The sequence below is a fragment of the Colobus angolensis genome, unplaced genomic scaffold (genome assembly GCF_000951035.1).
Source record: "Colobus angolensis palliatus isolate OR3802 unplaced genomic scaffold, Cang.pa_1.0 Scaffold146, whole genome shotgun sequence".
Classification (NCBI taxonomy): Eukaryota; Metazoa; Chordata; class Mammalia; order Primates; family Cercopithecidae; genus Colobus; species Colobus angolensis.
The window spans coordinates 6,316,800-6,328,630 of record NW_012114555.1 but is presented as its reverse complement, the minus strand read 5'-3'; the positions used below and the strand labels follow the sequence as shown (position 1 = coordinate 6,328,630).

Genomic DNA, 11,831 nt, shown 5'->3' with positions numbered 1-11,831 from the left:
CTCTTCACTGCTGTTTTAAATGAAGTCAACAATAAATATTTTTTTAAAATCTCGGTTTTAATTTCTAACACAGTAAATATTAATAAATATAACCCACAAGAAAGAAAAAAGTTCTTTAGGAGCCACAATTATTTTTAAGAGTGTAAAGAGATCCTGACACCAAAAAGCGTGAGAATGTTGGATTAGAACAACAACTCAATCAGTGTTGAGATAAATTAATTCTGCCACTTGTGGACTAATAACTTCAGAGTATGTGAAGCACTGAGAAGATAGATTGTTTCTTCTGGAGAAGTATCTTTAGAAGAGCAGTAGTAATTAGCCAGGGGCAACTGGTGTAGACAGCCATTAGTAAAATAACTGAATTTTAATAGCCCTGAATACTGCAACTTGCAAACCTTAGAAAATTGCAATACTGCCATCTAGCGTTCTACCTTGAAAACATTTTAATATTTATTTTTTCCCTCAATTTACAATCACGTCAGAACTGAATGACAACCTAAGTCAAATTTAATAGTTTGCCATGCATTGTTCAGGCTATTTCACCAAACATGCACCTTTAAATATCTTCGATGTCTTTTCCCATTTCTTTCTGTATATAATCTTTCTTCTTAGAGTTAGGATAACTGGAGAAGGTAGGATTTCAACCTACTTATACCTTGTTTCAAACTTTATGTTCCTGTCATTACACAATGTAGAATGATTTAGTGGGAATGCCGGGAAATCGATAAGTAACCTTCCTCACTTTGGTTATACCTAATTTCTCTTTCTTTAGTATTTTTTTTTTTTTTTTCTGAGATGGAGTGTTACTCTGTTGCCCAGGCTGAAATGCAACGGTGCAATCTCGGCTCACTGAAACCTCCACCTCCTGGATTCAAGCTATTCTCCTGCCTCAGCCTCCTGAGTAGCTAGGATTATAGGTGCCCACCACCACGCCTGGCTAATTTTTGTATTTTTAGTAGATACAGGGTTTCACCACATTGGCCAGGTTGGTCTCGAACTCCTGGCCTCAAGTGATCCACCTGCCTTGGTCTCCCAATCCATAGTCATTTTTTTTAAATAAACTTTTTATTTTGGATCAATTTTAGATTTACACAGAAGCTTCAAAGATAGTACAGAGAGTTCCCATGGCCTCCCATCCAGGTTTCCCTATGGTCAGCATCTACATTTCTGTAGAAAACCATACCCACTGGGTGCCTGGCACAATGGACGGAAGTTCCACACCAATGAACATGACTGAAATTTCAGAAATAGAAACTAGGGGTTAGCGAGGGTGGGCTGGGGAAACAAAAAAGTTTACATATAAAAGAACAGGACTTGGATTGTGATCAAACTTCTCAGTAGCCACACCGGAAGCTAGAAAACCAGGAACCAATGCCTTCAAAATTCTGAGTGAAAATTATTTTCATCATGAAATCCTGTACAAAACTGCATATTAAGAGCAATGTTAGACTAAAGATAATTCCAGAACAACTACAGAGTTTTGAAATATTTGTGTCCCATGCCCCCTTTATCAGACAGCTATTTGAGGATGTGCTTCTCTAAAGCGGGAAAAGAAACAAAGAGAGAAAGACTAGGGGAGAGGGGAAGGAGCCTGTCTGAATGATGTGAAGGAGATTGTGGGTCAAAGCTCCATGGTGTCCTAAAAAATAAACAGTGTAGAATGGAGCGGGAAGACAGAGTTGTTTGAACAACTCAGAGATGTATTCTTCTGTCAGAGTGTTTGGGGATGAATTAGTAATAAGTATAAAGAAAATGAAATAAACATAAAGATCAGGCAGTGGATTAACCCCAGAGAAAATTAAAAGTTGCGTGGAAGCATGATATGTACACTACATGGCTCAGCTTTGAGCCATACAGACTCATAGTAATATAAACATTGAATTCATTTAAATGAAAAGGTAATTTTATCATGTTGGCTAGATGGGAGAAGGTGGAAGAGAAAGAGGGAGAGAGGATGAACAGAGAGGGAGAGAGAGAGAGAGAGAGTGTGTGAGAGAGAAAGCTAGATCCTCTGCCCTATACCCAGAAGTCAATAATGATCTAAAATTGAAAAAAGTAAGAAGCACCACCTATCATTTAAACAATATGGGATTAAATACCAGAAGAAATGGTTAAAAGTGGTTACCTCTACAGAGTACAGATCAGGAATTGGGATGATCCATGAACTAAGGGAAAATTCTAGTAGGATGATATGACTTTTTAAAACAATGTTAATGTAACTTTAAAAGGCAAAACATCAGGTAAATGGGTGCCCTGCCAAATCAGGGACTTAGCACCCAGGGTTGTCAACTCTGTTAAGAATCAGGGAGTGCTGGGGGAAGAAAGTATAATTGATGGCCTTGTACAAAGTGTCTTGAATTCTTATCAAGGCTGTGGCAGTCAAGTGTCCTTTGCCCCTGCTTCCTTCTTGTTTGCATAAATATTTGCATTCTGAGGCCCCAATCTGGGGTGAGAGCTCATTTTCTGTTTGCACAATTGCCTGGCTCCTCTGGCCAAAGTGTGCTCTGCTTCTGGCAGCTGAGGATCCCAGTAGACAGTTTCTTAAACCATGGCTTTCCCTGTGGGATTTGGATGGGCGGCAGCCACTGCAGCTTATCAAGTAGAAGGTAGGGGACACTCTCCCCTTCACTGGGGTGGGAATGCTTTATTTTTGGTGTGTTCTGTGTACCTGAGGAAGATGGTGGGGTAAGGAGGCAAAAAGAAAAGAAGTAAAGAATTGAACAGTCCACAATGTTATCAATGAATTTGTTTCCCTTTTCAAACATGTCGGGGGTGGGGGTTCACATTCTCTTGTCTCTTTCTTTAGGCACAAGGAAGGGTGGAGGGATGAAGAGGTGAAAACCAAGCTGTGGCTGGATTTTCAGTCAGTCCAAACTCAGCTGAGACACCAGTTTACATTAGACCAGCTGCTTTTATAATTGATTTCTAGAACCCATTTGCCCCAACTCCTCTACAAAGGAGAATCATTTTTTCTACTGGCTGGAAAAATATTGGGTCGATTTTTTCAAAGAGACCTTCATTAATTGGGAAAAGTTCCCTGTTCTATTCTCAGTGAGTGCCGAGCCAAGCCTAATCTTGTATGCCACCGTATTTCCTGGGCAGCTGAGAAGTGAATTGAAGCAAATGGCAAAGAGCACCCAGAGTGGCTGTGGAGCCCCAGTTCTAGACCTCATCCTACCACACACGAGTGTGTGAATTCTTTGTCCTCCTCGAGTCTCAGTTTCTTCATCTGTGAAACAGGAAGATTAGCTTTACTTTTCTAAAACATGTATGTCCACCTTTCCCCCCGCCCGCAGGGAATTAGAGATTGTTAATAGCTACCATGGAGAAAGTATTTATTTGGTCAAGAAAGTATGTGAAACCCTACGTTAAACAAAGCAAAGTGAGTTATTGTAGTAGCTTCCTAGGATTGCTGTAATAAAATATCATAAACTCTGGGGCTTAAACAACATAAATTTATCCTCTTACAGTTCTAGAAGCCAGAACTGACCACTGGAGGATGTAATTAGCCAAGTTAAGATGAGATCATATCGGAGTAGGGCAGATATGCAATCCAGTATGACTGGTGTCCTAAGAAGAAGGAAATTTGGACACTGAGAATTTGGAAATTTGAAAGAAGAAAATTTGGACAAAGAGACAAGGAGAACACTATGTGTGTGTGAGAGAGATTGGAATGTTACAGTAAGCTAAGGAGCAATAGTCGCCACCAAACTTAGAGGCAAGAGGGATTTTACCTAGAGTCTTGGCGGGACATGAGCCTGCTGACACCTTGATTTTGGAACTCCAGCCTCTAGAACTGTGAGATAATACATTTCTGTTTTTTAAGCCTTTCATTTTGTGACGCTTTGTTACAGCACCCCTAGAAAACTTATACACCAAGAAAAACAAGTCAATCAATCAATGAAATAATGACTGCTATGGGAAGTGCTATGGTGATAATAGGACGTTGTGGGAAAGGGTCACGTGAAAACCAGTTCTTCAGGATGGATCATCAGGGAGGATCTTTGTGAACTAGCATCACCCCTTCTAAACTTAAGATATGAGGAGGAGAGTGCCATTTGAATGTGAGGAGATCTTTCTAGACAAAGAAACAGAACAAGTTGATCCTGGTACAACCCATGCTGCGTGGGATTCCCAGCTTCAATTGCTATTTCCTCATCCTCTAGAATGGGAAGGAGGAATCTCTACCACACAGTTGTAATAACTGTCACGTAGAAGACATCTCCCACTGGGGGATTATGTATATTATTGCACATATATGATCTGTGATACCAGGCTCTTTTAAAAGAACGTCTGACAATGTCCTAGTTGGCTGAGATTCCATGTCACCTTTCCCGCTACATGGGATCTTTCGTCTTCTTCCAGATAATTTCCACTTTGTCGTAGAGGGTGACCGAATAGGCTGACCCTCTAGGAATAAAAACAAAAGCAATGATCATGGTTAGTTTCTTTCTCAAAAGAGAGGTCAGAAAAACAGAGAAAGCATGGTAGAGCACCAGAATGGCATAAACAGAATCAGATGCTAGAAGTAACAAAGCATTGGTGATTATTAAGATGAGTTTTGGGGGAAGACTCTTTAGACTTGGATTCGATCTCTCCGTTTACTAGATTTGTGACTTTGGCCACACGACTCATCTTCTCTGTGCCTCCTCGCCTGTAAGACCGAGATTATTATGGTGTCTCCTGTGTAGCACAGCTACAAAGTTTAAATAGGTAACGTATGTTAAGTGCTTGGCATTTAGTAATTGCTCGATGCATGTTATTTGTATCTGGGAGGATCACAAAAGGATTACAAAGAATGATTCACTGTGGCACTCTACAGTTAACTTGACATAAACATGCAATTAGTTATACAAGACAATAGAGTGGGTTTCAACTACCAACTTTCAGTTCCTGCCCACTTAGGACCTGGAAGTAACTTTAACGGGCCCATTCGGAACTCCTGTCTTCACATGATCTCATGTGAAGAGATCATGAGATCATGATACTGTTGCATCTCTTCTGTCTACTTGGAGCCAGTTTGTCTTATGTTCTTTTGACTTGGGCTTGCTTCTGCCATATTTTGAGGTCTTTATTTGTGGCCTCTAACCTGCTATTAACTTTCTATCTATAGTTTACTAGGTAGGGTACTTGATCCAGCATGCTCTGCCAAGAGCCATCCGTCTGCTCTCTTTGTCAACTCACAGAATAACTTTTGCATGTTTGCTTGTTTTCCACCCTAGGATCTCTTCCTGATCCTTTCGTGCTGTGTCTGAATTTTAGCTCAAGCACTTACCAGCAGAGTGACTTTGGGCAAATAATGTGTTTAAGCCTCTGTTTCCTTATTTGTGAAATTTGAAACATAGTCATTTGTTCTCTGTAGATTTGTTCTAGGGACTAAAGAGGTGAGCATATGTAACTGTGGTATAGGAGTGCCAGCATGTAGTGCTCACCAAATACTAATATTAATGCCAATACTATTATTATTTTTCTTTCTCCTGGCTGTATTCTCTTGCACTCTGAGAGAAGGAGAGTTACACTGTCTACTCCATTTAGTGGGAATGGTCATTTCTTGTTTTGACTGCTAGTTAGAATATGTTCCCTCCTTGCTCATGCTTGACTAGTTCACCATCAGTTGCCAGGAGAGTTACTCTTTAACCATTTCTCCCACCACTGACTGGATTACAGTGCAGGAAGTTCACTGGTGGCTTTATCAAATCAGCATGGCTTAGATTGAAAAGCCAAGAACAGCCTGTCTCTTTTTGATTCTGATAATCTTTGCAGTTTTGTGCTGCCCTGGCCTCTGAAGGTATGCAGGTCCTTTGGAAGTCAGGAGACACTCAGCAGAACTGAGGACTGAGCCTGAATTGTATTTGTAAAAAAAAAAATCTAACACTTTGAATACTTGTTATAAAACATTACCATGTATCTCTTTCTACTGTCTCTCTTTCCACTGTATTCAAAATACAGTTGTCTGTATAGGTATATTTGTTTTCAGATGTTCTCTTGAAATCCCTGAAGAATAACTAGCATACCCTCCCTCACTCTCACTGCAAGAATGGAGATATTTTTTCTCCATATAGGAAATACTGTCAGGGTCTTTGCAGGTGGGGCCCACTGAGAGGGGCAGGGACTGGGACTTATCACCAGGTCTCCTAACATATTGGCTACTTGGTTGCATATGTTGCTGGAATCACACCTTTCCTTTGTCCTGTCCTTGTTCATATCCTTTCTTCCTCTCCTCTGGCTATTTCACTGTTTATGGTCCTAAGGAAGAGTTTAATGTTTATTATATTAGAGTTGACTGCATGGTGCCTTGAGCCTTTTGGAGGAAAGCACAATATAAATCCAATAAATAAATAATAAATAAATGGTATAAGCAGGAGGAAAATTATGTGTTTTAGGTGAGTTGTAAAGAACCGTGTAAAACCTATAAAATGCATTTGTTAGACTAAGAGGCAGGGAAGAAAGTGCAAAAAATCATCGTACATACAGAAGTGAGTCTCCTGCAATACTTTTAAGTAGAGAAAAATTCCCATAATTTTATCTCCTCATGAAGCTGACTCTGTCCTCTGTGTTTGGCTGGAGGGAATGTGAGGTGCAAAAAGATCAGGTAGCTCCGTGGCACTTTGTTTACTTCGATGATAGGCCACAGAGGAGCTATGAAAATGACACTGAGGACCCAATTCTACAGTTCTTAAGAGTTTCTAACTCCCGATGATTTCAGGGAAGGCTCTTAAGGAGTGAACATGCTTTGCAAAATCCCACAAATCCTAAGCATATTCTAAACTACTGTGTTAATGCTTCCTAGTGGGATCTGAGTTTGTGGTTTTTAAGGAGTCAAAGGCCTCAGTTTTATGAATGGCATTGTGAATCCTTGATGTTAATCTAATACAACAGTTGATTTTAAGTTTGACTTTGGTTTTATGTCGTCAGAAATTAGGGGTTGCCTCAGACTTTGGCCATCTCTATTTGCCGTGATATGTTAAAGGTGGATTCTTATAGTTAAGACATTTGTGTGTGTGTGTGTGTGTGTTCACTTAAAAATTGGAAAAAGAACATGACAGCTACAATTTTTGGTTTTGAGTTTATGGTGTTTCTATATAGGCTGTTTTTTCTTTGATCCTTAAAAAAAAAAAAAAAAAGAAAAACTCAACTGATTCATACAAACCTGAGCTGGAGACACACTTCATCTACTCGTTGTAAATGTCAGCACAAGCCCCATATTTCTCTAAGACCACTTCCTGATTGTTTTTTTCACTCAACAGATTTTTAACTGTGTGTCTTTATCTCTATTTTCTCCTAAATCCCATGGATTAAGCATCTCAGTCTGAGATTTGATCTCTTGGCTGCCCTTGGTACTCTTCTAGAAGAGGAATATCCAGACAGATATGCTGCTTGTCTGGACCACCTAAGAAAGAAGGAAGGGAAGGAGAGTTAAAGCATGGTCATTTATTTCTTGGTATATAAGGACACAGGGAGCAGAGATGTGGGCATTTACTCATAAAATTTATCATAGCTTAAAAGTTGACATGACAGAAACCATTATTATTTCTTTCCCCCAGTTTCAAATTTGAAATTCACAAAAGTATCAAATATTGCCCTCCTTTTTCATTTACTATGAAATTAATTATGTAGGCATCATTGGAAGAGTATAGGCTTAGAGAGGGATGATATTCAAATATTAATCAACAAATATACTCCCATGCTCACCAATCAGATGCCAACTGTAAAGAGTAGGCATAGACTAGACTGACGTTTGGATTGACTGGTCAGAGTGGACGTCAGCCATACACAACTACTGAGGCCACAGTTACATGTATTGATTGAATTTCAGCCTTGTGCTTAAGAGGGGGGACACATCTAAAATATATTGGACTCTGTTTATAGACTGCTAGAGAGTTTAATTATTTAACTTCTCTAAGTCTCCAATTTCTCACTTGTAAATTACTAATGCTGATCTCTCTCTTTTTAAAAAATTTCTTTGGATGAATGTTGGAGACCTTTTTCTTACATTTTGTGCTGCTTTGGATCTAGGTTTATTTCTTCAACTTTTTCTTCCAAATGACAATACTTTAACTGTGTTTGGACTTTAGCTGAATTCATTCTATTTTTCAACTCCTCTATTGAATATTTATTTTTGGCAACCATATTTCTAATTTTAGGAATGAATTATTTAATTGCTTCTGTTTCAGGAAGTCATGTTTTATTTTCTGTATGTTGTCACCTCTCAAATCTCTTTAATAGTGCTAATTTTAAAAATTAAGTTCCTGATCCAGCATTCTCACATCTGGATATTTACCCCAAAGATTTGAAATCAGTTTGTAAGAGAGAAGTCTGTATTTCCATATTCATTTCAGCAACACAATATCTATATTGGAATCCATCTAAGTGTCTATAAACAGATGAATGGATAAAGAATATGTGGAATACATACACAATGAAAAACTATTCAGTCTTAAAAAAAAAAAGGAAATTCTGTCCTTTGAGACAATGTGGATGAGCCTGGAGGACATTATGCTAAGTGAAATAACACAGGCACAGAAAGACAAATACTGCATGTGCTCACTTACATGTAGAATCTAAAACAATCAAACTCACAGAAGCACAGAACAGAATAGTGGTTACATAGTTAGCGGGTGGGGGCAATCTTGGAGGTAATGATCAGAGGGTAAAACACCTCAGTCAGAGAGGAGAAAAAAAGTTTTTTGAGATCTATTGCATGGGGTAGTGAATATAGTTAATAATATAGTACATTTCAAAATTGTTAAGAAAGTAGATTTCAAGTGATCCCACCATAAAAATGTTAAGTATTTGCAGTGATGAATACGTTGGCTAGCTTGATTTAATTTTTAAAATTCGTATTCATAAATAATAACACCACTTGGTACTGTGTAAATATACACAATTATAAATGACCAATTTATGATAAAAACTTTTAAAATTAATTTCTCTTTCTTTTTTGTGTGTATCAAATAAAGAATTTTGGTCCTTATCTTTTGGGTTACTTGTTTTTTGTCAAATGCCTTATGATGCTTATGAATGAATGATTATGTTGATTAATATCAGTAACTGATTTAGGCTTCCTTTGAAGTTAGATAGTTCTATGAACTGAGTCAGGAATGACTCTTTAAGAAACAGAGTTCTGTATAATTCGGTGGGATCTATTGACAGCCAGTCATCTCACAAAAGACTATGGGCATGAGTGGAGACAGCCAAAATTCAGACCTTGATAACTGCCATATAGCAGGGACTTTCAGGAAGAGTGTGCTTGATTTTAACTTTTGTGTTTCCTTTCTGCATAACCTTTCAAGTTCATATTTTTAGCTCTAGAGTTTGTTCTACTTTTTTTCTATGGCCTCAGTACCCATGATGGTAGTTCTCCCCAGTCACGCCTTTCACTTTTATGAAGCATTTCTTAGGACTTCAACATGGGGTAAAGACAGAACAAATGACCCTGTTTATAGAGAAGAAAAACCCATCAAGCCAGCTGTAAGATAGATAATCCTTTAATTACCATAATGATTGCTCTGAGGCCTGGTCTTCTCTCCAAATTGGTTGGCCCAGAAAAGTACTTTAGGAAATGTTTTGTTCTGTTGGGACCTTTTTTGGTTGTTTATTTTCAGCTCAGTTGTAGATTCCTTCTCTTATTTACTGTTATTTCAATGAGGTGGTGAGAAGAAAAGGAATTAAATATGTTCACTGTATTCCCCACCTTGAACTGGAAATCTTTATTAACACAAGTGGAGACTTTAATATAATATTAACTTATGTGGAAGTCTTTATTAACATGCATTAATATTTGAAAGTGCCTCCACTGGGCGTGGTGGCTCACGCCTGTAGTCCCAGCACTTTGGGAAGCCAAGGCGGGTGGATCACGAGGTCAGGAGATGGAGACCATCCTGGCTAACATGGTGAAACTCCGTCTCTACTAAAAATACAAAAAGTTAGCCGGGTGTGGTGGCAGCCACCTGTAGTCCCAGCTACTTGGGAGGCTGAGGCAGGAGAATGGTGTGAATCCAGGAGGCAGAGCTTGCAGTGAGCCGAGATCATGCCACTGCACTCCAGCCTGGGTGACAGAGCGAGACTTTGTCTCAGGAAAAAAAAAAAAAAAAAAGAAGAAAGTGCATCATAAATCATGAGGTACTATTCAAAGTTAATGAATGAATTTCCCTGCTTTTACCATTATCATCCTCCTTGTCATCACTAATATATCCAACTTCTAGAAATTCTCTATTCCTGTGTTTTTTAATAAAGAAGATGAGTGCTATAGGCTAAATGTATATGTTCCCCTCAAATTCATAAATTGAAACCATAATCCCCTTATGTGATGGTATTTGGAGGTGGGGCCTTTGAGGGGTGATTAATCAGTGATATGGTTTGGTTGTGTCCCCACCCAAATCTTATCTTGAATTGGAGATCCCATAATTCCCACATGTTGTGTGAGGGACCTGATAGGAGATAACTGAATCATGGGGGAGTTTCCCCCATACTGTTCTCATGGTAATGAATAAGTCTCACAAGATTGGTGGTTTGATCAGGAGTTTCCCCTTTCACTTGGTTCTCATTCTCTCTTGCCACCATGTAAGACATGCCTTTCACCTTTTTTCATGATTGTGAGGCCTCCCCAGCCATGTAAAACTGTGAGTCCATTAAACAACTTTTTCTTTATAAATTACCTAGTCTCGGGTATGTCTTTATCAGCAGCATGAAAGCAGACTAATACAGTCAGGAAGGCAGAGCCCTCACGAATGGGAATTCTGCCTCATATTAAATAAAAGAGATCCCAGCCATGTGGGAATGCAGAAAGAAGTCAGCCATCTATCAACCAGGAAGGCACCTTCACCAGAACTTGACTGTAGTGGCACCTTGATCTTAGACTTCCAGCCTCTAGAACTGTGAGGAATAAATTTCTTTTCTTTTTTAAAAAATTTTACTTTAAGTTCTGGGATACATGTGCTTAATGTGCAGGTTTGTTACATAGGTATACATGCGCCATGGTGGTTTGCTGCAACTATCAACCTGTCATCTAGGTTTTAAGCCCTGCATGCATTAGGTATTTGTCCTAATACTCTCCCTCCCCTTCCCCCACACCCCCTGACAGGCCCTGGTGTGTGATATTCCCCTCTCTGCAGATAGCATGGTGATTCCTGAAAGGATCTAGAACCAGAAATACCATTTAACCCAGCAATCCCATTACTGGGTATATACCCAAAGGATTATAAATCATTCTACTGTAAAGACACATGCACATGTATGTTTATTGCAGCACTACTTACAAAAGCAAAGACTTGGAACCAACCCAAATGCCCACCAATGATAGGCTGGATAAAGAAAATGTGGCACATACACACCATGGAATACTATGTAGCCACAACAAGGATGAGTTCATGTCCTTTTAGGGACCTGGACGAAGCTGGAAACCATCATCCTCAGCAAACTAACACAGGAGCAGAAAACCAAACACCACATGTTCTCACTCATAAGTTGGAGTTGAAACATTTCTGTTCTTTATAAGCCGGTAAGCCTACAGCATTCTGTTACACCAGCCAGAATGGACTAAGAAAATGAGCTAATGTGGAATTGATGGAATTTCAGACAGTATACCAAGAGAAAGCGGGCCGGGCACGGTGGCTCAAGCCTGTAATCCCAGCACTTTGGGAGGCGGAGACGGGCGGATCACGAGGTCAGGAGTTCGAGACCATCCTGGCTAACACGGTGAAACCCCGTCTCTACTAAAAAATACAAAAAGCTAGCCGGGTGAGGCGGTGGGCGCCTGTCGTCCCAGCTACTCAGGAGGCTGAGGCAGGAGAATGTCGTAAACCCGGGAGGCGGAGCTTGCAGTGAGCTGA

General features: G+C 39.5%; 1 protein-coding gene across 2 annotated transcripts in view; it reads left to right on the top strand.

The window, feature by feature from the left end:
- Window positions 1-2,446: 2,446 nt before the first annotated feature.
- Window positions 2,447-11,831, top strand: part of LOC105507235 (cytosolic beta-glucosidase) — a 130,462-nt gene continuing 121,077 nt past the window's right edge. For both annotated transcript variants that reach the window (XM_011935662.1, XM_011935661.1), the window contains exon 1: window positions 2,447-2,606. In XM_011935662.1, the coding sequence (XP_011791052.1) occupies window positions 2,549-2,606 (58 nt within the window). In that variant the 5' untranslated portion in view covers window positions 2,447-2,548. The remainder of the gene's footprint in view (window positions 2,607-11,831) is intronic.